Here is a 25,594-nt window from a genome sequence, read left to right as displayed (position 1 = left end):
TGCACTCCTCCTTCAAAAGCCAGCTATATGTCTGGCTTGACATAGTTCCCTCCACTTAAAAAAAGTGGGGAGGCCCAAAAGAAGAGTCTTGTAGCCTTCTACAGACTCATTTCCAGCTCTAGGCAGCCTGGACTGGCAGAAGGACAAGTTCTAACAAAACACCACGTATTTGTCCATTTTCACAATGCTGATAAAGACATACCCGAGACTGGGTAATTTATAAAGAAAAAGAGGTTTAATGGACTCACAGTTCCACGTGGCTATGGAGGCCTCACAATCATGGTGGAAGGTGAAAGGCACGTCTTGCATGGTGGCAGAAAAGAGAGAATCAGAATCAAGCAAAAGAGGAAACCCCTTATAAAATCAGCAGATCTCGTAAGACTTATTCACTACCACGAGAACAGTATGGGGGAAGCTGCCTCCATGATTGAATTATCCCCCACCAGGTCCCTCCCACAACGTGGGAATTATGGGAGCTACAATTCAAGATGAGATTTGGGTGGGTGGGGACACAGCCAAACCATATCACACCATTATCAAAAATAACTTCCAATGTATTTTTTGATATTTAGATATTTTACATTTCCCTTTTAAAACACAAACCCCACCAGCCCCTGCCCCTGGTGAATGAGGGCTATCAATACCTCACTATGAATTACAGTAAGATATTTAAATCATGTCTTTTAAGAGCAGATTTTTTTTTTTTTTTTTTTTTGAGACGGAGTCTCACTCTGTCGCCCAGGCTGGAGTGCAGTGGCACACGATCTCGGCTCACTGCAACCTCTGCCTTCCAGGTTCAAGCGATTCTCCTTCCTCAGCCTCCCGAGCTGGGATTACAGGCACGCACCATCATGCCCAGATAATTTTTGTATTTTTAGTAGAGACACGGTTTCACTATGTTGGGCAGGCTGGTCTCGAACTCCTGACCTCGTGATCCACCCAACTCAGCCTCCCAAAGTGCTGGGATTTCAGGCGTGAGCCACCATGCCTGGCTTAGAGCAGATATTTTTAAAAGAGATAGGGCAGGTGAAGGAGAAGAGATAACTTGGGGACTAGCGGGTAAGGCCTAGGTGGGATGCCCCAGGAGAGGCAGCTTGACAGCTAGAGAGGAACATGGGAGGACACGAAAGACTGACTTCATCCATCTTCCAACTTCAGAATTTTTATAATTCAGGTTATTTAGCCAATGGCAGCCCCTCAACCCCTCAACTCATCTTGGGGCTGCCATTGGCTAAATAACCTGATGCTTTACATAAGTCACAAATAGAGGGCATGTTATCATATAAGCTGAAGCATTTGCCTCACTATATCACGTGTATATATTGTATCTATGTAATAATATAAATGGATCTAACATTTATCTTTGATGTTAAGAATGCTTTAGTAGGCTATGACACTTGGATAGCTATCAATCCAATTTTCAATACTTCTGAGAAGAAACAGCAAGAATTTATTGTGTACTTTCTACCCTTCCAGCAGTCTCTTCCACTCCTCCCCTCCAACCCTGAAATTTTTTAACATTAGCAGTAAATGCAAATGACAGATTGCACTCCAGGATTTTATAAAATGTGTAAACATATTCTGCTCAGAAACATAGATCTAAAAATATAAATCAACCACGTGTTATTAGCAAATACTATTTATTAATTAAGTAGTAGTATTAAAATAAGGAAGAGAATTAGAGTTGCAGGCTTAAATTTCTTTTAACTGCTTGAGCTATCTGCTCCATAACATCTTATATTTTTTCCATAATTAGCTCTTGATAATAAATTACTCATAGTTAAGATCTAGAAAGCTACTTGTCTTCCAGTTGCTAATAGGATGGTACTGAAGAAGTCTTGTAGTTCTTTGAATTTAGTGCCCTAAAATTGGAAAATAAACACACATTAATTTTATAGGTGCAAGTCAAATACCTGTACATTCTTTTTTTTTTTTTTTAAGACAGGGTCTCGCTCTGTTGCCCAGGCTGGAGTGCAGTGGTGCAATCACAGTTCACTGCAACCTCAACCTCCTAGGCTTTTAAGCAATCCTCCTGCCTCAGCCGCCCAAGTAGCTGAAACTACAGGCATGTGCCATCATGCCTGGCTAATTTTTATATTTTTTATAGAGACAGAGTTTTGCCATGTTGCCCAGGATGGTCTTAAAATCCTGGGCTCAAGCGATCTGCCTGCCTTGGCCTTCCAAAGTGCTGAGATTACACACATGAGCCACCATGCCCAGCCTATCTGTACATTCTTATAAAAACTTTTTTCATTAAAAAATTTAAAACAAATATACTTTGTAACATATTAACAATCCAAAATCAAAATTTTCTCATCAACTTAAAACACTTCATTTTATTAAAGCCATATGTACTTAGAAGATACAATTTAAGAAGGAAAACGATTATGGAATCAATTTTAAATTCTACTGTCCAAAGGTTTACTGGTTTTAAAATTAGGGTAAAAGAAGCTAGAACTTGATTCAGGATAATGTTTTGATAATGTATCATAAAAAGAAAGAGATTTCAATAAATTCAAAATTACTAAACGGAAGATAAAATTCAGATTTTTCAAAAGAACAATCACTTATTCTTCTCTTTCTCCCTGTTCCAAACATATATACTAACAGCATCATAGAACTTTCTCAGGTTTATTCTCTGGATAGAAAAGGACACACAGAAAACCTGAAATACTGCCACCCTTCCCACACACAAAGTTCCATCTATCAGAGGGTGGGTGTGGTGAGGAAAATTCTAATTTTACAGTCTGTTTATTAGATGAAGTTGGGCAGAGTAGTGATAGGTGGCTTGCCAGAGGTTAAAGGTTAAAAGGATAGAAAAAAGCTCCATATCTTTACCAACTTTACCAACTAGCCCACAGAGAATAGCATTCCTGTAGACAACAGTTTAAATTACATACATTTACCCTAATATCTAGGGGAATCGTGGTTCAGTGACACAGATCAGTTTTTGTTAATTCAGAAAATGTGAATTTTGCTAGGTCAGAATCAATTTTCCTTACTTATTCCACAAAATTGTCACCAAAGTGCTACAAAGAGTAGATAAAATATGCAAAAATCAGTCATCATCGTCATCTATATTAGCTTATTATAATAAAACCCATATGAGTTAAGCTACCATTCAAAATGTATTTCCTGCCGGGTGCAGTGGCTCACGCCTGTAATCCCAGCACTTAATCCCAGCACTTTGGGAGGCTGAGGCGGGCGGATCACCTGAGGTCAGGAGTTCGAGACCAGCCTGACCAACACGACAAAACACAGTCTCTACTAAAAGTACAAAAATTAGCTGGGCGTGGTGGTGGGCGCCTGTAATACCAGCTACTTGGGAGGCTGACACAGGAGAGTTGCTTGAACCTGGGAGGCAGAGGCTGCAGTGAGCCGAGATCACACCTTTGCACTCCAGCCTGGGTGACAAGAGTGAAACTCCGTCTCAAAAAAGGAAAAAAAGACAAAACGTATTTCCAAAACCTGTTCTTTCAAACCCATATATAGTATCAGCAAGACATAGTAGGCTTGGAAAACTTAAATTGGCTAATTATTGAAGCTAAGAAGGACTATTCATTTCACCTGCATTACCCTCACTTATAATAGCATCTCATACATTAGTGATTTTGTATTAATTGCATAGTTTAACTTCTATTCGATGGTATCATAGCAATTTAGAGCTTCTGTCAAGGTAGTATTGGAGTTTGGGGGGTGGTTATTTTATTTTACGTAAAATGTGAATGTACTATGCTTCCAGTTAATTGCAGTGATACTATATTACTGAAATTGAATTCATACGAAAGACACTGGTTCTAATACTCCTAATGAGATGCATACATGGCTTAATACAGATATCATAGTATTGGAGGCCACTGAAATACACACAGCATTCTGTAGTTAATGCTAGTGACACATACAAGTGCTCAAGAAAAAACTTCACTTGACAAATGCTTTATGCACTTGCCATTTGGGACATATTGAGATAAATGTTTTGAAAAAATATAAAATCGGCTGGGCGCGGTGGCTCACGCCTGTAATCCCAGCACTTTGAGAGGCCGAGGTGGGCGGATCACGAGGTCAGGAGATCAAGGCCATCCTGGCTAACACGGTGAAACCCAGTCGCTACTAAAAATACAAAAATTAGCCGGGCGTGGTGGCAGCGCCTGTAGTCCCAGCTACTCGGGAGGCTGAGGCAGGAGAATGGCGTGAACCCGGGAGGCGGAGCTTGCAGGGAGCCGAGATTGCGCCACTGCACTCCAGCCTGGGGGGCAGCGAGACTCCGTCTCAAAAAAAAAAAAAGAAAAAATATAAAATCAAACATAGCTATATGTAACAAAATAACTATCATACAAGGTATAACATATATGGAATGACTATAACACATAAAAGAGATTCAAGATAGAAGTTCAGTAGAAGCTCCATCTGAGGATATTAGCAGACTTCAGAGAAGAGATGATAGAAGACAGAAGGCAGAATGAACAACCTTACCGGCAATGTAGTAGAGTAGGTTAAAAAAAGTACATGTATTTCATGAGGCTCAAGAAAAAGATGCATGAAAATAACAAGAACGACAACAGGAAAGCAGGTGATAGCCACCTTACAAGGGGCCTTCGGTTTTTTAAGCAAATGTTTGAAACTAGATGGCATCTCAAGCTAATTAGTCCCCATGAAACCGGAGGATAACTTCAATATTTTTTTATAGAAAACACATCTTAAAGTACATAAAATACAGTAAAATCATGTACATCACAAAAAATGTTGTGGGCTGTAGATACTATGTCTGAAGTAACAAACTATATAACATTTAAATTTTTCCTTATGTAAAATCATTTTTTTCTAATCTTGCAAACTCTCAACATAAAATTTAGTACTAGGTAGTCCCTGAATGATATAAAGCTTAAGATGCCCAGAAATTTTTTTTTCAACTTAAGCAACTGACTAGATTAAAATAATTCATTCAGAAAATTAGATACATATTGAAGCTCTAAATGGATGTTGAGCGAGAGAATAAAGTGAAAAAAGGCCACTGTTAGGTATCCAGGGACCACAGAATCTTCTCAGTAATCTCATGAGCAAGAAGAGTAGTACAAGTATGAACATCATCTATGTTAGAGCACCCCAAATTATCAAAGTTTTAAGACAGTATCAACTTACTATGAAGTCTTCTTTCCCAAAAGAATTCAAGTATTCAAAATCATATTTCTGATTAGGTAAAAGTTAACATAGCACTGGTATTTTTAATTTATAAAAATGTTAAGTAATTTGTCTTTAGCTGATTAGTTCTGCTGGTAAATACATTGTTCTAAAGAACTTAACGAGTAGTCAGTCAGAAATACACCTTTGTGCCAGGCGCGGTGGCTCACGCTTGTAATCCCAGCACTTTGGGAGGCCGAGGTAGGCGGATCACCTGAGGTTGGGAGTTCGAGACCAGCCTTACCAACATGGAAAAACCCCATCTCTACTACAAATACAAAATTAGCCAGGCATGGTGTCACATGCCTGTAATCCCAGCTACTCGGGAGGCTGAGGCACGGGAATCGCTTGAACCCGGGAGGCGGAGATTATGGTGAGCCGAGATCATGCCATTGCACCCCAGCCTGGGCAATAAGAGCGAAACTCCATCTCAAAAAAAAAAGAAATACACGTTTGTAATAAAGGGTAGTTTTATTTTTGTGAAATAATACTAATGTTAGTATTATAATTGCTGTCCCCAAGTGATAAAGATGTACTACTGTTTTTATAAATGAATGTAAATTTAATGTCCTTTAGACACAGAATAACTGTTTTTACTCCAAGAACTTTTTCAGTTTTGAGAGTATACAAAACCTGGATAAAATTGAAGTTTTAAGATACCTTGATAATATAATTTTTCTCAAAGCATTATAGTTATGTTGGCATTTTTAATTAACCAGAATATTTTCTATTTTCATAGGTTATCTCAAAGTTAAAGACAGAACTCTCAAGCATCATTAGGATTCCTCACGATTGCTAAGAAACTCCCTTCGAGAAATAGCCAATGTTAATTGTACTGCTAACTGAACTATGAATATCTAACTAGTCTCAAATAACTCCTAACGAGGCGCTACAGATTTGCTTTAAAAATTATGCACAAAATGGTTTGGTGCCGAAAACTTCAGCTTTTCCAGCTGGGAATTTCAGAAGATGGGGGAGAACTTCTACAAGGGAGGGCAGGTACCTGCACATGGAAGGAGCTGAGATGTCTAAAGTCACCCACATTTGTCATTTAAAAAAGTAATATATAAATAAATGATACTATTTTGAAGAAGGATAAAAGTTGGAAACAATTTTTTCTTGGTTTGTAAGCTAAGTGTAAGATATTCCCACCTTCTGACATTCAAAGTCATTATACTTTCAACTGGTCTGCTTTTTGGTCCACTTGGTGGGTGGAAAATCTTATCATCTTTGCCAGAAATATTTGCCAATTTAGCCACATAAGGGTCAGCAGAATGTGATGGGTAAGGATCAAATGTTCCTGCCTTCATTCCACCAGGCTGCAAAGAAAAATGAGACAACTTAATGTGATTTTGTAAAATGCCTCTAAAAAATTAGCTTGTAAAGAAGTTCATACATATTTTTGGAGACTGTGGAGTTGGTTTTAAAGAAAATGATACTGTTTAATTCAAATACCACCAAAAGGTCTCCCTACCACCAATTTTATAGGGTCAAAACATCATAATCCAAAAGCTCTCTATAAAAATGACAATGTTTATAGTAAGGTAACAGTCTAAACTACTGCCAAGCATTAATATTTTAGAGTTTATCAGACCAGGCTATCACTTAGTTAGAAAGTGAGTCTATTAGTAAGGGAAATCCTAGGTCAGATGTATTTTGATAGAGAATGGGGAACAAGCAGTGTGGCACAACATGAGTTTACTAAATGCCAGTCAATGATGGAGAAGATACTTTAAAAAAAGTAATAAGCAACAGCACAAAGAAATAGAAAGTGAGAGGAAAATGCTATCTACTTTACTTTTCTTGTAGTCTATTAAGAGAAGTCAATCAAAATATTTTTCAACCTGTACACAAGACAGAAATATTTGCTTTGACTTCTTAAACTGATTTGACAGAATTTTAAACTTTATATTCTATAAAATCACAGGAAAATTCTATAGAATCATAATAACCCATTTAATTAGGCACCTTTTCTTGTAGTATCTATGCCAAATATACATGAAGATTTAATTCATTTGAAAGATACAGTTATAAGTTTTCAAGTTTTCCAGATTGAAGACACATGGATTATTTTAAAGCTTACAATAACAAGAAAACTTAAGAAAGTTTAAATAAATTAATTTACAAGTATAAAAGCAAAATGAATGAATTAAAAATAGAAAAACATAGGTTAAATAAACCCAAGTGATGCTTTAAAAAGTAAGTTCATAGCTAAATCTGTAATAGAATGAAGAACAAAAAAGAAGTGAGGAAAGTCTATACCTATACTTAACATCAAAAATATAAAATAGGCCAGGTGCAGTGGCTCACGCCTGTAATCCCAGCACTTTGGGAGGCTGAGGCAGATGGGTCACCCGAGGTCAGGAGTTCAAGACCAACCTGGCCAACATGGCGAAACCCTGTCTCTACCAAAAATACAAAAATTAGCCGGGCGTGGTGGCACACTCCTGTAATCCCAGCTCTTAGGGAGGCTGAGGCAAGGGAATCACTTGAACTAAACCTGGGAGGCAGAGGTTGCAGTGAGCCAAGATCATGCCACTGCACTCCAGCCTGGGCAACAGAGCAAGACTCCGTCTCAAAAAAAAAAAAATATATATATATATATATACATATAAAAAATAATATTTCTGTAAACCCCAAAAACCTGAATGAAATGACTGATTTTCTAAGAAAATATAAATAATCTACATTGACCAAAAAGAGATAGAAAACCTACACAAAACAGATCGAGAAAGAAATGTAAGAATTGAGAAAATTAGCAGAGCCACCCTGTAATATGGCTAAGCTGGGAACGCTTCACTGTGAATTCTTTCAAGTCTTCAAAAAGCTGATATTTCTAATGCTATTAAACTGCTATAGAACATAGAAAAACAAAGAAATTACCCCCATTGGTTTAAGATGCCTGCATCCACTTGTACCAAAATAGAACAAGGCATATACATAGTCTTAAAAATACAGACCAATCACACTTCAAATTATTCATGCAAAAATACTTAATAAAATATTAGCAAATAAAACACAGTATTATATTTTAAGATTAATACAACACAGCCAAACGAGATTCATTTCAGGAAATATTGTTATTCAGCTTATGACAAGTAAAAAGTGGGGAGTGAAGGGATAGTCTAAATAGATTACACCATTTGATAAAATTCAACATATATTCAATAAAATTCAGCATACGTTCCTGATTTATTCCTATTTTTGGCAACTATAAAAATGAAAAACTAAAGGTATCCCTATTAAAGTCAAGATTAAGGCAAGGATGGCCACTACTGCTGGCTTAAGGAACTGGGCATGAGCATGACATAAAAAATACATATATATGAGAAGCGGGGGGAGCAAAATTATTTGCAGATAATATAGAGCTGCAGAGCAAAAGAGAATCAAGAAAATAACCATTAGAACACAAAGTTTAATGAAGTGGCCAGTTATTTTGTAAAAATCAAATGTTTTCATAATGACAAATAATATGAAGGAAAATATGATGGGGAAAAACACTTATTGACCAGAATCTTAAAAAAACTAGGAATAAATATAAGATATATTTATTCTATGCAATATAAAATACAAAACTCTACAAGGGAGATAGAAAGTTAAGGAGCTTATTCCTAGATCTGAAGATTCAAATTATAAATATGTTCATATATCCAAAAAAAGAGTAAATTTTATAACAAAATATCAAAGTTCTTTCTCTTTTTGGAACTTTAGAAAATAATTCTGAAGTTCTGGAGAATATGACAGAATAACCAGCATAACTTTTTTAAAGAGTAAGAAGAGACTAGACCACTTACTATTAAATATAATAGAACTTAAAAGGGTTTTTTGGGCAGAAATAAACAAATAGATGAGTCAAATGGAATGAAAACTCAGAAACATACCTTCAAAAATAAGAATTTTGGTTTGATAAACATGGCATTTCAAAGTAATGGTGTTAAAAATGAATTATTCCATCAGTCATATTGGGAACAGCTTGATTTTTTAAAAATCAGTTTTATTAAAGTCTACTTCACCTACAATAAACTATACCCATTTAAAGTGTACAATGCTATGAGTTTTGACAGATGTCTACACCCTTGAAATGACTACCACAATTAAGATACAGAACATTTCACCCCCTGCCCAAAGTGTTCTCATGCCCCCAAACTAAATAAAAGCTGGATTCTTACCTCACTCTTTACATCAAAATGCATTTTAGATAAATATTTAAATGCAAAAGGATATTTTTAATATTAAAATTATTAATTTCTTATTAATTAAAAATTAAAAGAAATTAGAATTTTAGTAGAAATTTTAATTTAATTTCTTTTAGTAGAAGAAATGAAGAAGCCACATTATTCTAATATTGGTGGTAAAGAGAGCCACTCTGAAAATGACATAAACCTTACCAACAATAGACAGAGAAATCCGACTACGTCAAATCATTAAACTCCTGAACAGCACAAAACATCATAACCAAAGATCCAACAGATTAAAAAAATTATTTTCAACACAAATAACAAAACTAGTACCCTTAATATATGAAGAGATCTTATAAGATATCTTACAACATTAAAAACATAAACTTTGAAATACAAAGTCTGCAAGAAAAATGAGGAGGCAATTTACAGAAAAAAAAAAAGTATTGACTAAGGTTTATAAACTGCTGGAGCATTTTAATTTTTATTCTCACTTGTTAACTTCTGCAGTAGGAAGATAGTTAATTTTAATTACCATTTCAAAAACTAAAAGATGGTTTGGCTTTTTATGGTTTTAAGAAAAACTAGACCTAGGGTCTAGAGAAGCACTTCAAAAATTCATTATGAATTCACCAGGCGTGGTAGCACGTGCCTGTAATCTCAGCTACTCTGGAGGCTGACGCAGGAGAACTGCTTGAACTCCAGAGGCGGAGCTTGCAGTGAGCCGAGATCATGGCACTGCACTCCAGCCTGGGCAGCAGAGTGAGACTCCCTCTCAAAAAATAAATTATAAATTCAAATACATTTGAAGAGACTAATAATTACTTCATGACAAGGGCTTCATTATCCCCTACACTATTCATACTTGGTGATTTCATGTAATTTTGTAAAAGTGGGTCCGATGATTCTTGGTATCCATACGAACAAAAGTTTATTATTTACATGAAAAAAATCATTTGACAGCAAGAGGCACTATTTCTTTATAATACTCAATTTTTTCACCCTAAAACTGTAAACTTACCTTTTTACCAGGAGAAGAAGGTTTAAAAGCATTCGAAATTGATTCTTTCTTCTCTTCTTTTTTAATTGGTGGTAAAGGTTCCTCAGAAAAATAAGGATTAGAGTCAAAATAGTCCCTCGGGTGAAGATTTAACTTAAACGGTGCTCCTTTAAGTAAACGATGGTGTTCTTCATTCTCTTTCTGTAAATTAAAGAGTTTGAAATTACATAGCATAAATTTCACAAATTGAAAACAACCCAGAGTTAAATCTTTTACATTTTAATATAAACATGATTCTTAAATCCATCCTGCTGGGTGTACTTTTTTAAAACATTAATTTGCTATGTTCTATTTTTATGATACAAAAGATATGCCTACTTACAGACAAACAGAACTATGCTTATTCATTTTGGATACAAATTTATTTGCAATACTGAGACTTTATCACCTGAACGAATCTATATTAACTATCTGTGCAGCATGATGCAGTATAACAAGACGTGTCTCTAGTTCAAGCCCTTCCTGCTTTGTAGCATTTCTCAGAGACTCTGGGAAAGTTACATTTTAGTGTCACATCTTCTTCAACTGTAAATGAGAACATTATTATTTCCCACTTAATGCTGTTGTAAAGATTACATGAGATTATGTATATATATGATTTTATATGTATATATGAGATATGTATATAACACTTTTATAATTTAAAAAATTATACGTATATATGAGATTATGTATATATATCTCATATGTGTATATATCTCACATATACACATATACGTATATGTATATATATCATATATGTGAGATATGTATATGTGTATATGTGAGATATGTATATATAACATTCTTATAATTTTTAAAAATATTTTATATGTATATATGATTATGTATATATATCTCATATATACATATATGAGAGTATATGTATATATACATATATGAGAGTATATGTATATATACATATATGAGAGTATATGTATATATACATATATGAGAGTATATGTATATATACATATATGAGAGTATATGTATATATACATATATGAGAGTATATGTATATATACATATATGAGAGTATATGTATATATACATATATGAGAGTATATGTATATATACATATATGAGAGTATATGTATATATACATATATGAGAGTATATGTATATATACATATATGAGTATATGTATATATACATATATGTATATATCTTACATATACGTATATGAGATATAGATACATATATGTATATGTGAGATATGTATATATGTATATATTACGTGTCTATATTTTTTTGCCATCTAGTATTCAAAGCAAAGCAGCAGTCATGTTTTCCTCTTATGTTGTAATCTTTTCTATTAGACAATATTAAGTATAAAAATCACTGGCTATTAATAAAGTAGCAAAAAATCAAATTATGAAATATAGATTCAAAAAACTATACAGTGAATATTGATACTTTTTTCACTTTTGCAATATAAAATCTGATATTTCATCATTCAACAAACTGAACTGAAAACACTTGATAAATGAAATCTAAAATAGATAGTTACTTGAGAGAAGACTAACTTTCGCTACTAGGAACCTGCTGTAGCACTTTCAGAATCCTTTCCTCTTTCGGGATTTTTCTCTTGCCCTTGCTTGTCCTCTTCCTTTCTCCAGCTTGTAGGACATTCATTCATTCTTGGTGATCTGCTCTCCACCCCTCCATATCACAACAATGGTACTGAAAATTTATTCTATTGATCTTTTTGGACAGTGTTCCCGCAAAATTTAGTTGTCATGGGAATCACTTGATAATTTATTTAAATTACAAATCACCAAGCCCTTCCCTTAAAGATTTCTGATTGCATTGGTCTGCTGTATGGCCTATTAATCTGCAGTTTTAACAGTGATTCTCATGCATGTGATTATAATGTAATGTTTTAGGATCACTTTTTGCTAGAGCATGGTCACCTTTTACCAGAAGAATACTGTATTTGTCTTACCAACCCCTGCCCTAGAATGTTCAGTTGAGTACTGGTCAGCAGACGTATGAGAAAACTATTCAAAGCCAAGAAAAGAACGACCAGAAAGAATGTGAGGTAACAGTGTCTGGCTCTCACACAGAGCCGAGAATTGTGGTGGTTGCCATCAGCTGTGCAAGAAAATGTTCTAATTCACAGGGCATCAGACGGAGTACCTAGACAGGTCTTGCTTCAGTAGTGGGGAATAAACAGCCCTAGATTGAGCATAGGTCCTATCACACCTAACAAATCTTAAATGCGAGACCTGAAAAGATAAAAACCATTTCTAAGTAATGTGACAGCATTCCAGAAAAAGCCCGAGAATATTTATAAGAATACAAAAATATACAGCACTCAACGAAGTAAAATTCCCAGTATTCGACATCCAATAAAAAAATTGCCAGTAATTCAAAGTAGCAAAATATGACCCCCATACTGAGAAGAAAAATCAATTATTTAAAATCAACCAAGAACTAATACAGATGTTAGCATTAACAGAAAAGGGCATTAAGACAGTAACTATATCCCGAATGCTCAAAAAATTAAGTAGAGACAGGTAAGACATTAAAAATACTCAAACTCCTAGAGAGCAAAACCACAATGTATAAGATGAAAAATATACTGGTTGACATTAACAGCAGATTGGACATTACAGAAAAATAGATTAGTGAGTTTGAAGATGCAGCAATAAAAACTAACCAAAATGAAATACATAGAAGGAAAAAAGGACTTTTTTTAAAGTTAATAGGGCGTTGGTAAATTGTGGGACAATTTCAAGAGACCTAATGCACATGTAACTGGAATTTCTGAAGGGGAAGAGAAAGACAGATAAAAAATCTGAAGAAATAATAACTGGAAATGCTCCAAATTTGATTTGAAAAACTATAAACCCATAGATCCAAGAAGCTCAATAAACCTCAAGCACAAGAAGGATGAAAGAAAACAACACAAAGTCACATCATAATCAAACTGCTTAAATGAGTCATTAAAAGAAAAGTGGCCAGAGGAAAGGACATAGTGCATACGGAAGAACAAAAATGAGCCTGACAACAGGTTTCTCATCAGAGACAAGTCAAGCAGGAAGACAGTGGAGTAACATTTTTTAAATACTAAAAGAGAAAGCAAGATACATTTTTCAAAATTACTTTTAGAATATTAGGAAATCTAGGAACATAAAATTTCTGACTTATGTATAAGTTCTAAAAATGAGGATAAAAGAGCTTTTTCTGTTAAGAGAGAAAAGTATGTTATACCCAATAAGTATAGAGTAAAAGATTAATTACTGAGCCACTATAAAATTCCACTGTATGTAGTTATGTAGTATGTATGCAATATTATTCCTACAGATGAAAACTAGCTTATATACAATTTTATAAGGCCCAAGATTTCTGCCCAGTTTAATGAAAACTGTTCCTGAGTTTGGACATGCCCATCAGCAAAATGGTCATTATTCACTCACATTCCACTGGTATTTAAAATTTTTTACCATAGCAAAACTGTTAAAGCCTGCGTGCCTATAAAAACAAAATCAAAAACTATAAAGTGATTGCCATTTAATGCTTAATGTCCAAATTAACTTGACTTTTCATTACTACCAGCTTTCTTTATGTTATGTTGATATTGTGAAATTATGTTCACATGGTTCTAAAATTTGTAAGGGTTGCTTTATTTATAAATAGACATTCCCCATATAAGTGAACAGGTCTCATTATAAGTCAAATATGGTACACAGTGAGTGTAAGAGGCATATGCTAGTACATTTTAGTTTTTATCTCTGCCATTTAATAAATTGAGCAGTTTTCTCCTATCCTTTCACTCTGTCTCCTCATAGGATTCATCCATTCTCAACCTCCACTTTTTCCCATCACCCCTCCACTCCTCTATCCCATTTGCTCATCATAATGGCTTCTTGATCAGCCCAAAAGTATTACAATTACTTTTGCAGGCACAGATAGTAGGGTGTGGTGGGAATATGGCTAAGGGTCAGGATATGACTCTTTATTAAAAATAGAACATAGTTGATCAGGCCAGGCTAATAGAAGTTTCACAGCTAGTTTGGAGAGATGTAAAATAGATGTGGTAAACCATAGCAAGAGATAAAATTCATCCTGGAAGGAGCTGAGAGGATATACAGCAAGATATGAAAATCTAATAAAAGGGTAACATTATCACAATTCATAAACATGAGTTTGCCACTGCCCCAGTGATACAAATAGATAGTACAAAACAAAATTAGATCTCAAGTGAATTATTATTATTATTATTATTATTATTATTTTTGAGACGCAGTCTCGTTCTGTCACCGAGGCTGGAGTACAGTGGCACGACCTTGGCTCACTGCAACCTCCGTATCCTGGGTTCAAGCGGTTCTCCTGCCTCAGCCTCCTGAGTAGCTGGGATTACAGGTGCCCACCACCATGCCCAGCTAATTTTTGTAAGATTAGTAGAGACGGGGTTTCACTATGTTGGTCAGGCTGGTCTCGAACTCCTGACCTCGTGATCCGCCCATCTTGGCCGCCCAAAGTGCTGGGATTACAGGTGTGAGCCACCGTGCCCGGCCTCAGGTGAATTATTAATATCGAGTTAACTAAATAAAAGAAAGGCTGAAACATTCAAAACAGATTTTTTACCTTATAATTTAGTTTTGCTGCATCATAGAAGTCGGCAGAATGTGAAAACTGTTTACCTATGGTAATATTTGCATAGCTAAGGAAGCAAAGTAAGTAATGGTGACTTCAGAGTTCAGAAATTTAATTTTAAATTTCAAAACAAACGATATGACAAAGTATTAAAAATATCTTACCCATATCCAGTTCCTTTCTTTCCCGGGTTTGTGTATAAATTCTTTCCAGGTGCCTTATATTTTTCTCGAGGTTTTGACTGTGCGCTGAAAAATGGGACTGGACCACCTATTGTTCCATAGTAGCTTCCTAAGCCACATCTTAAATACAATTTTTTGATGTTTTAAAAGGAGGAGGTTAAAATGGCAAAGTTTAAGTCTATTTTATCATAATTTTTAAACAGATTGAAAAAAAGAGAAAAAATGCTAGTTTTAATCTAATTTCATTTTCCTTATTCTTCAGTCACAGATTTTGACATATGTTTTTAATATTTTTATTATTATAAACATTCTACAAAAAATAGAACTGCATAATTCTTAGGAAGTTAGAATCATTCTCATTAATTCAGTTAACTGTAACAATAAACAGAGTCTTTTGTGTTTTTAGATTAATTTATGGACACTTTATGGCAAGTTAGCTAATAAATGGCTAATTACTTCTGACTATCCACCCACAAGAAACTACACTTTCAAAACAAATATTTAAGACTGCTGTTTCCACTTCTGACAGAAAGTGACTTATGGAATTTGGGTGCTAATTTTCTTCTGTTTGGTTTATATCTCATAACTTCACTGTAGAAAAAATTAACCAAATATTTTCTTTTCTTCCATTTTAATGTTAAATTTTCTGGGCACACAGTATCTATGTAAAATCATCAAAGTATTTACTATCCAGCAATAAGGGTAACTAATGTTAGCAACAGTCATAGTCTCTAATTCTTAAGTTACCATTGAAGTAAACAAATTTTAATAATCAGAAAAAGGTCTACAAGACAAATGAAACCTTATTACTATCAAAACTTGACACTGTTCATACATCGGAGTTAAAAATTTCAAAAACTAGAAAGACATCAACATTGATTGCTTATTGTCAATACCTTCAGTCTACAAATGGTAGGAAAGCATATTTTAATTAATCCCTCTTTATTAACCTATATAATGAAATTCTAAAATACAACAAGGAAATAGAGCAGGGATAATGCAGATAAAGGAGAACTATTCACAGACAGGCATAATTTACCCAAAATGTGATTTAATGCAAGCATTAAAAGTCATTCTATTTAGAATTTATTAAATGCCTACGGTTCCGGGGGTGGGCATGGTGGCTCACGTATGTAATCCCAGCACTTTGGGAGGCTGAGGTGGGCAGATCACCTGAGGACAGGAGTTTGAGACCAGCCTGGCCAACATGGCGAAACCCATCTCTACTAAAAATACAAAAAACTAGCCAGGCGTGGTGGCCTGTGCCTGTCCATCCCAGCTACTCGGGAGGCTGAGGCAGGAGAATCTGGCTTGAACCTGGGAGGCGGAGATTGCAGTGAGCTGAGATCGCGCCACTGAACTCCAGCTTGGATGACAGAGCCAGACTCCATCTCACAAAAATAAATAAATACATATATAATAAATGCCTACGGTTCCATAATTTGGTGTTCAATAAGTGCCTGTATAAGGGTTTCTTATTTATAACACCAGTCTCTCTTTTTGGAAACACTTTCTGTATCCACTAAATTATAGATGTTTTTCACATATCTGTGAATTATTTTAAAAGAGGAAAGCTAGTCTAATTATAAAACTGTTATTATTTCTTGGCTGACAGATGAATATAAGCATATTATAAACTAATGTATCAAGGTAGCAATTTCCAATTATTACCACATGAGTCAAAGTTTATCACAGGCAGGAGAAAAGACTGAAAAATAGGAAAAAGTTATTTCACATATTACATGAAAAAGAAAGAAAGTAGTGACAAAAGGAAAAAATCACATTTTTAAAATTTATATCTAAGAAAATGAAAAATTTCAAGAAACAGTAGTAATAAAAAATAATTCAAATCTATCCAAAGTGTCAAAAGGTAGAAAAAGATGAAATTAAAGAAAAGAAGAAAATCCTCACTCTTTTTTTATTTTTTTTCAGACACGGTCTCACTCTGTTGCCCAGGCTGCAGTGCAGTGACACAATCTCAGCTCACTGCAGCCTCAAACTCCCGGCTCAAGCGTTCCCCGCAACCTCAGCCTCCCGAGTAGCTGGGACTAAAGGCATGCATCACCACGCTGGCTTAATTTTTGTATATTTTGTAGAGATGGGTTTTTGTCATGTTGCCCAGACTGGTCTCAAACTCCTAGACTCAAGCAATCCATCCACCTCAGCCTCCCAAGGTGCTGGGATTACAGGCATGAGCCACTGCACCCACCGAAAATCCTCACTCTTTTTTTGTTTTGTTGTTTTGTTTTTGAGGCGGAGTCTCTGTCGCCCAGGCTGGAGTGCAGTGGCATAATCTTGGCTCACTGCAGCCTCCGCCTCCTGGGTTCAAGAGATTCTCCTGCCTCAGCCTCCCGAGTAGCTGGGATTACAGGCGCCTGCCACCAGGCCCGGCTAATTTTTATATTTTTAGTAGAGACGGGGTTTCGCCATGTTGGCCAGGCTGGTCTCAAACTCCTAACCTCAGGTGATCCGCCTGCCTCGGCCTCCCAAAGTGCTGGGATTACAGGTGTGAGCCACCGTGCCTGGCCAAAAATCCTCACTCTTAGTAGAGACAATAATTTTGGCTGACGTTGCCTGCCAGAATTAGAAGGAAGTATAAGTTACACAAAGTAGTTTTACTAGACTCAAAAACACAGCAAATAAGCACAAAATTAGACTTCGGTTATCATCTATCAAATTAATAAATTGAGAGACTCAAAGCTTTGAGTGTGAATGAACATTACTTCTTTTTTCTTTTTCTTTTTTTTGAGATGGAGTCTCACACCGTCATCCAGGCTGGAGTGCAGTGGTGTGATCTCGGCTCACTGCAACCTCAGGCTCTGGAGTTAAAGCGAGATTCTCCTGCATCAGCCTCCTGAGTAGCTGGGACTACAGATGCCTGCCACCATGCCCTACTAATTGTTTGTATTTTTAGTTTGTATTTTTAGTAGGGATGGGGTTTCACTGAACATTACGTTTTAAGTCTCAGTTATGTAACATTACATTGACTTCATGGTCTAATGTTAAACTAATTTAAAGGGAACATTGACAGTTGTCACAACTAAGATACTGATAAACCTCATGAGAATATCTTCACAATAATTTAAAAATAATGAATTTTTGATCAATTATTTTCTTCATCAAAAAAGAATTTCTGGCCAGGTGTGGCCCAGAACCCTCCTCCACTTGAATCCAGGAGGCAGAGGTTGCAGTGAGCTGAGATCACGCCACTGCACTCCAGCCTGGGAAACAGAGCTAGACTCCGTCTCAAAAGACAACAAAAAAAATTTATCCTAATTCCACATTTTTTTTTTTTTTTTAGACAAGGTCTTGCTCTGACATCCAGGCTGGAGTGCAGTGGCTCAATCATAGCTCACCATAACCTCAAACTCCTGGGCTCAAGGGATCCTCTCACCTCAGCCTCCTGAGTAGCTGGGACTACAGGCACATTGCTACCACACCTAGCTAATTTTTTAACTTTTGTAGAGATGGGGTCTCTCTACATTGCCCAGGCTGGTCTCAAACTCCTGGCCTCAAGCATTCCTCCTAGCTCGGCCTCCAAAAGTGCTGGGATTATAGGCATGAGCCACTGCACCCAGCCTCATATTTTTATTTATACTTCTTTAACAGCAGAAAAAATAGTCAGGGGCATAGACATGATAATTAAAGGCAATTTTTTCCCCCAATCTGACTTTGCAAGGTTTTTGAACAAATTTTATTATTTAGGTTGTTTTTATTATATCAACAAATAGAGCATAGTGATATAGATAATCCAAAATTTAATATGATAATGAGAATATATTTAATCAAGATTACTTGTCAATCTAAATCATCCAACACAACTATCTCCACCTAAGACAAACTAAGAATAATACTTAAAAATTCATCTTACATAAGTAAGTCCTACAGAAAAACAAATATTTAATTTAGGGATAAAGGTACAGGAAATATATTTAAGACTTTTCCCAAAAAACACTTACGGCTTTTTCTCCCCACTACTAGGGAGGAAGGCTTTGCCTAGATTTTTTTTGGCTGCTTCCATCCTATCCCGTCTCCTCACTTGATTCAGATTTATGTAGCCTTCACCTTCAAAAATCCTTACAAAATGGGGATCAAAATAACCTGCCTGAAGATCTGACATTTCTTTGGATCCTCCAGGTAGCATCTGTTTATTTTTGCTTGCAGCCTCATTAAAGGGTCCTTTAAAAATAAATTAGGCATATTATAATTTTGAGCTGACTAGCAATTAAAGGACATGAAAAATAAGATAACAATTTCCAAATATGATTTGGGCCAATTATGAATTTTGAGCTCTAAAGCACTGTTTCAAAATATTCCCTGAAAGCTCTGTGTGAATGGCTATCTTGACAATAAGACCTAAGCGGTTTTCATCAAAACATGTTAATATGTAAGGTCTTGATTATACACTCTGAGTTTTAGAGCTGGTAGAGAGCTTAAAGTGATCTAATTCAATGTTTCTCCAACTACAGACTAGAAAGCACTGTGTGAGATGTCAGTGAGAGTGTGTGCGTAGGTCGAAGAGAAGGGTGTTTCATACTCAAATTGAAGCAATTCCTCTCTGGGGCATATACTCAAGACACATGAATGTCTATGGCCACTAAAAGACATTAACAAGAATGTTCATAGCAGTTTTATTCACAATAATCAAAAACATAAAACAGCCCAAATGTCCATCAACAGGAGAACAGATTTTTAAACTGTGGAATTTATACAGTGAAATACTAGTAGCCCAGTAATTTTTTAAAGGCTGTTTTAATAAGTATTTAGAACTTCTTTCATAATTTAGATCTAGGAGAGCTCTATTTGAGGAGAGCTTTGGAAACATGGAGAATTTTTTGAAGTGTACACAATCCTTAATTCAACTGGCTATTAAAATGTGAATCTGTATCACTGACTTTTTTTTTTTTTTTGAGACAGAGTCTCACTCTATTGCCCAGGCTGGAGTGCAGGCACGATCTCAGCTCACTGCAACCTCCACCTCCCAGGTTCAAGTGATTCTCCTGCCTCAGCCTCCCAAGTAGCTGGGACTGCAGGTGTGCACCACTATGCCTGGCTAATTTTTGTATTTTTAGTAGAGACGGGGTTTCACCATATTGGTCTGGCTGGTCTTGAACTGCTGACCTCATGATCCACCCGCCTCGGCCTCCCAAAGTGCTGGGATTACAGGCATGAGCCACCATGCCCGGCCTGTATCACTGAGTTTTCTAAACTTTTTTTTTTTTTTGACAAGGCTTCCTTCTGTCACCCAGACTGGAACGCAGTGGTGTGACCATGGCTCACTGCAGCCTCAACCTCTTGGGCTTAACTTCCTGCCTCAGCCTCCCAAGTAGCTGAGACTATAGGAGCAGGACACCATGCCCAGCTAATTTTTGTATTTTTTGTAGAGACAGGGTCTCACTATGTTGTCTAGGCTTGTCTTGAACTCCTGGCCTCAAGAAATCCTCCCACCACCACCTCCCAAAGTGCTGGCATTACAACTGTGAGCCCCACACCTGGCCAACTTAAATTTTTGAAAAGGTAATGCACTCAAATAGTTCCAAATTCAAAAGTATAAACATTTTCACAAGAAGTCTTTCTCCTATACTTGGCCACCCAATTCTTCTTCCACAGGCAAAGAGACTATCATTTTGTTTCCCGAAGAATGTTCAGGCATGTTCAAGTGAATGTTTTTATAGATATCCTTTTTCATTTTTTTAAATGCTGTCTCTAAGCATTGTTAATGCTTAGCACACTATATAGACTATTCTGCACCTTGCTTTTTTATTTAACAATGTATCTTGGAGATATCTCCAAATCAGTGTTTTATTTTGTATTATTATATAGAAGTAATTGGATATCCAAAAATTGAACTGAGACATTTAAATATGTATGTATATTAGCTCTTTTTATTATTTATGACTTTTGTAAAAATCCCTCAGCCATTCACTTAGCATTTCATTTCTCAGGAAGGTAACAATGGATGGCCTTCTTGGATGCAAATGTAAATGCTGTTTGCATAGGGGAGTGTCCCATCTAACCAAAATATTCTCGGAGAAAATTGCCAGGCACCTTTGAAAAGAAATCAAATTACCTATGAGGACAACAAATGAGGATAGAGTACCCTAATAAAACAAGATTCCTATTCTGATAAAATAAAGTTATTGCTGGGTGCAGTGGCTCATGCCTCTTAACCCCAGCACTACGGGAGGCTGAGGGGGGAGGGTCTCTGGAGGTCAAGAGTTCAAGACCAGCCTGGGCAACATAGTGAGAGCCCCAGCCCCCCAACAAAGTATTTAAAAATTAGCTGGGCATGGTAGTGTGTGCCTGTAGTCCCAGGGACTCAGGAGGCTGAGATGGGAGGATCCTTTGAGCCCAGGAGTTTGAGGATGCAGTGAGCTATCATCAGGCCACTGGCACTCCAGCCTGGGTAACAGAGATCCTGTTTCTAAATAAATAAATAAATAAATGATATCGCTTAACTCCATTGAAATTTTACATGTTAACAAACTTTAGAACTAAATGCTTTAAAATATAAACCATTAAAAAATCATTTCACTTAAATATTAAATTCTAAATTTTATATAGAAAATACCCACTATTCGTCCATAGAGAAAAGCAAATATACTTACGATTAAATTGTGACACATATTTATCACCCACAGTAATATATTCCATCTCACTAAAGAGGCCAATCCTTTCCATGTCCGTCTTCCCTCCTTCCGCAGGCATGGTGGCGTCTGGTGGTGGTGCTCTCTATACCGCTGACTTCAAAAGTTTCCCTAGGGTCACTTGTTTTATAGCAAAGTCCTACTTTACATTGAAAATAAAAATAAAAGGGAAAAGTTTAGAAAAAAGTGGTCACTAATTTCCGGTTCTAATTACTTTCAGTCTGAGAGTTTTAAGGCTTACTATAAAACAATAGCCTCATACTCTACGGGGAAAGAACCTACTCTGTGGGGTGGGGGAGAATACTGGGATTCAAAATTATCCATATGAGCCCTCCCCCTTGACTCTCCATGTGAAGTGCCCACAAATTACAAAGGAATGTACAAGATATCATCGATTACACTGCCATTTATCTGTTGGAAATGATAAAATTATTACTGTATGGTGTATTATAAACAAATCCTTCTTTTGAGAAGTTCAGGGTAGATTTTAAAATCATAATTATATAAGGTAGACATTTTTCCAGTTTAAATACAATGATTTCAGCATCCTGCATTGTCCCTTATATTGAAAATATAACAGCTTTTCAGAATGCACAACACATCTAGGTATTACCCTACAATTCTTGAGGGTTTTTTTCAAGTTTAAATAAACATAATAAATGTGTCATTGGCAAAATTATAAAGGGAATGGGGAAGAGAACAATTATTTAGGCAAGATAAAAAACAAGAAAACAAAAATTCCACAATGAATTCTGAGTATTTGTTAACAGGTATACTTCAACTCTGAGCTTTCTTTGGAAATGACCACTTCAAGCAAAGGTGAAATATTAAACATGCAACTATTTAGAAATTAATTTTTTTTAAGACAGAGTCTCTTTTTTTTTTTTTTTTTTTTTTAAGACAGTCCCAGGCTGGAGTGCAGTGGCATGTTCTTGGCTCACTACAACCTCCGCCTCCCAGGTTCAAGCGATTCTCCTGCCTCAGCCACCTGAGTAGCTGGATTACAGACACACGCCACCATGCCCAGCTGTTTATGTATTTTTAGTAGAGACAGGGTTTTACTATGTTGGCCAGGCTGGTCAACCCACCTCGGCCTCCCAAAGCGCTGGGATTACAGGCATGAGCCACCGCGCCCAGCCAGAAATTAATTTCTAATAATAGACATGTTCTTAAAAAAAAGGAAGAGGCCCAAGGAGCTAAGAATACTTACCTCCATCCCATCCTAAAGTTTTTAAAGCACCAACTATGAGCTAAGCACTGGGCATACACAAGTGAAGAAAACAAACATTGGGTTAGTCCTCACAGTTTGTAATCCAAAGTAAGAACCTTTTTTTTTTTTTGAGACAGAGTTTCGCTCTTGTAGCCCAGGCTGGAGTGCAATAGGATGATCTCGGCTCACTGCAACCTCCGCTTCCCAGGTTCAAGCGATTCTTCTGCCTCAGCCTCCCAAGTAGCTGGGATTACAGGCGTCTGCCACCACGCCCAGCTAACTTTGTATTTTTTTAGTAGAGACGGGGTTTCACCATGTTGGCCAGGCTGGTCTCGAACTCCTGACCTCAGGTGATCCACCTGCCTCAGCTTCCCAAAGTGCTGGGATTACAGGAGTGGGCCACCGCGCCCGGCTGGTAAGAACCTTTTACCTTAAATGTATTTATTTATTTGCTTATTAAGATGGAGTCTCGCTCTGTCGCCCAGGCTGGAGTGCAGAGGCGCTATCTCAGCTCACTGCAACCTCCGCCTCCTGGGATCAAGCAATTCTCCTGCCGCAGCCTCCCGAGTAGCTGGGACTACAGGCACCTGCCACCACGCCCGGCTGATTTTTGTATTTTTAGTGGAAACGGGGTTTCACCATGTTGGTCAGGCTGGTCTCAAACTCCTGACCTCAAGTGATTCACCTGCCTCGGCCTCCTAAAGTGCTGGGATTTCAGGCATGAGCCACCGCGCCTGGCCTTTTACCTTAAATTTAAAGCAAGCTGTTTGAGTGCCTCTCTGCAAGCCTGCCTGAAACTGGCTCACCTGAGCATGAATCCTTGCTAATACGTAACACCAAAGGGGCAAGTGAAGATTCATTTTAAACTAAAACATAAGCAAATACAACGCCCTTCCCCACATCCTACCTCTTCCATTAATCAGGGATGCTTTAAAACCAAACTTCAGTCAAGATTTAGTACTTTCATTTACCTTATATTTCAAAGCTCCACCCCCCCCTGCCCAACCACAAAGGATTCCTGTGCTGCTACTGGGGCTTAAATGTCTCAGGCCCTATGTCAGCCAGCCTCATCTGTCACCATGGAAACCCTCTCCGTGGCCCCTTGGCTGCAATTGTTCTCTTTCGGTCCTTAGGCTGGACTCTCTCCAGCCACAGGACCATTGTCCATGCCCTTTCTCTTTAGCCAGCTACTTCAGCGTGCTGACCCTTTCTCTCCCCATCCCGCCCCTCGCCATTAACACTGATTCTTCGGACTGCTCAGTTTCTTAATCACTTCTTTAACTCCATCACAGCTGCATGTACTTCCTTCCAAGCCCTCATCGTGGTTGTCTGCTAGGTCATCATCTTACTTTCGTCGTGAGGGATCCTTTCACGAACAGCTGTTTGCCCCATAAAACTTGGCTCCACAAGGGCAGGAGCTGAGACAGGTTCCTCCCTCTCACGGTATCCCCGCATCTGCGCAGCTCCCGGCACACAAGCCAGCCAGGGAGGAGGGAGGGAAGAAATTCTTGCCTAGAACTTTCCCACTAAACTTTTTTCTTCTTTTTTTTTTTTTTTTTTGAGACGGAGTCTCGCTCTGTTGCCCAGGCTAGAAGTGCAGTGGAGCTGTCTTGGCTCTCTGCAGCCTCTGCCTCCGGGTTCAAGTGATTCTCCTGTCTCAGCCTCCCGAGTAGCTGGGACTACAAGCACCCGCCACCATGCCAGGCTATTTTTTTTTTTTTTTTGTATTTTTAGTAGAGACGGGGGTTTCACCATTTTGCCCAGCCTGGTCTCGAACTCGTAAGCTCAGGTGATGTGCCTGCCTTGGCCTCCCAAACTGCTGGGATTACAGGCGTGAGCCACCGCGCCCGGCCCCGCCACTACGTAACTCTTCTTGAGCAACATTTACAAAATTATTCATTCATTTATTTAACAGATATTCTGCAAAACCCTTCGGGTCAAGCTTGCTGGTAGAAACTAGAAACACAGATTTAAGAAGGCATAGATGCTGCCCGCAAGGAGCTTACAATCTATTAGACAAGAAAATAGACCATAGCCGAATTACGGCATGTTCCCTTGGAAAAGGTACGGATGGAGTGTCAGGAGAGGTGAAGAAGGGGCAGAAAACTGGAGGAGGTCATGAGGAGTCTATTTCCCAGGAAGGAAACGGAGGCTGGGAGGTGGCAGGTATCTAAGGGACAACACCTGGCGTCCGCGAGGACCAAGTTACCTCTCCCGAGGACACCCACCCCGACAGCCGAGATCAGGTTGCCCCAGCTTGTCCACGCTGAGGGAGCGGCGAGGGTTCCCAGGCGCCCGCGACACGCCTGGGCTGCGAAGCGCCTCTGCACGTTCCACAACAGCTGGCGTTTATTGTGTGATATGTTGCCCCGGGTACGGGAGAATCCATTCCAAGCACGCTGTGGGGGGATACGAGGAGATTCGAATCCGCATAGAAGAACACACAGAAGGATGCGTGCGTCTGTAGGACAGAAAAGACTTAACTAATAGAATTTACCAAACGTAAGTCTTGGGCTACCCCCGCCTCGCCGTCGGCGAGGGACTGTGGTGTGGTACGC

At 37.5% G+C, this 25,594-nt stretch overlaps 2 protein-coding genes across 8 annotated transcripts in view; one reads left to right on the top strand and one right to left on the bottom strand.

The window, feature by feature from the left end:
• CCDC110 (coiled-coil domain containing 110) overlaps positions 1 to 6,279 on the top strand; it is a 29,308-nt gene extending 23,029 nt beyond the window's left edge. For 2 of the 3 annotated variants that reach the window (XM_054484181.2, XM_054484184.2), the window contains one exon: positions 5,918 to 6,279. In XM_054484181.2, the coding sequence (XP_054340156.1) occupies positions 5,918 to 5,958 (41 nt within the window). In that variant the 3' untranslated portion in view covers positions 5,959 to 6,279. The remainder of the gene's footprint in view (positions 1 to 5,917) is intronic. The other variant, XM_054484183.2, reaches the window with a different exon arrangement.
• CFAP96 (cilia and flagella associated protein 96) lies at positions 1,625 to 25,412 on the bottom strand. Of its 5 annotated transcripts, none has more exons than XM_054484190.2 (8): positions 25,246 to 25,412; positions 21,788 to 21,965; positions 19,139 to 19,358; positions 15,162 to 15,299; positions 14,989 to 15,064; positions 10,378 to 10,557; positions 6,331 to 6,497; positions 1,625 to 1,862 (listed from the first exon to the last, which is right to left on the bottom strand). In XM_054484190.2, exons 2-8 carry the CDS (start codon positions 21,885 to 21,887, stop codon positions 1,814 to 1,816), a joined length of 930 nt encoding a protein of 309 aa, XP_054340165.1. In that variant the 5' UTR covers positions 21,888 to 21,965; positions 25,246 to 25,412; the 3' UTR covers positions 1,625 to 1,813. The 5 variants fall into 5 exon arrangements, with proteins under 5 accessions (XP_054340165.1, XP_054340171.1, XP_054340174.1 ...); XM_054484196.2 differs by having other exon boundaries at positions 25,265 to 25,399; XM_054484199.1 differs by having other exon boundaries at positions 21,788 to 21,968; positions 25,265 to 25,376.
• Positions 25,413 to 25,594: the final 182 nt, after the last annotated feature.

This window comes from Pongo pygmaeus, chromosome 3, assembly GCF_028885625.2.
Source record: "Pongo pygmaeus isolate AG05252 chromosome 3, NHGRI_mPonPyg2-v2.0_pri, whole genome shotgun sequence".
In the NCBI taxonomy this organism is placed as follows: Eukaryota; Metazoa; Chordata; class Mammalia; order Primates; family Hominidae; genus Pongo; species Pongo pygmaeus.
The sequence above is the reverse complement of the archived record's forward strand: the minus strand, read 5'-3'. Positions and strand labels throughout refer to the sequence as shown.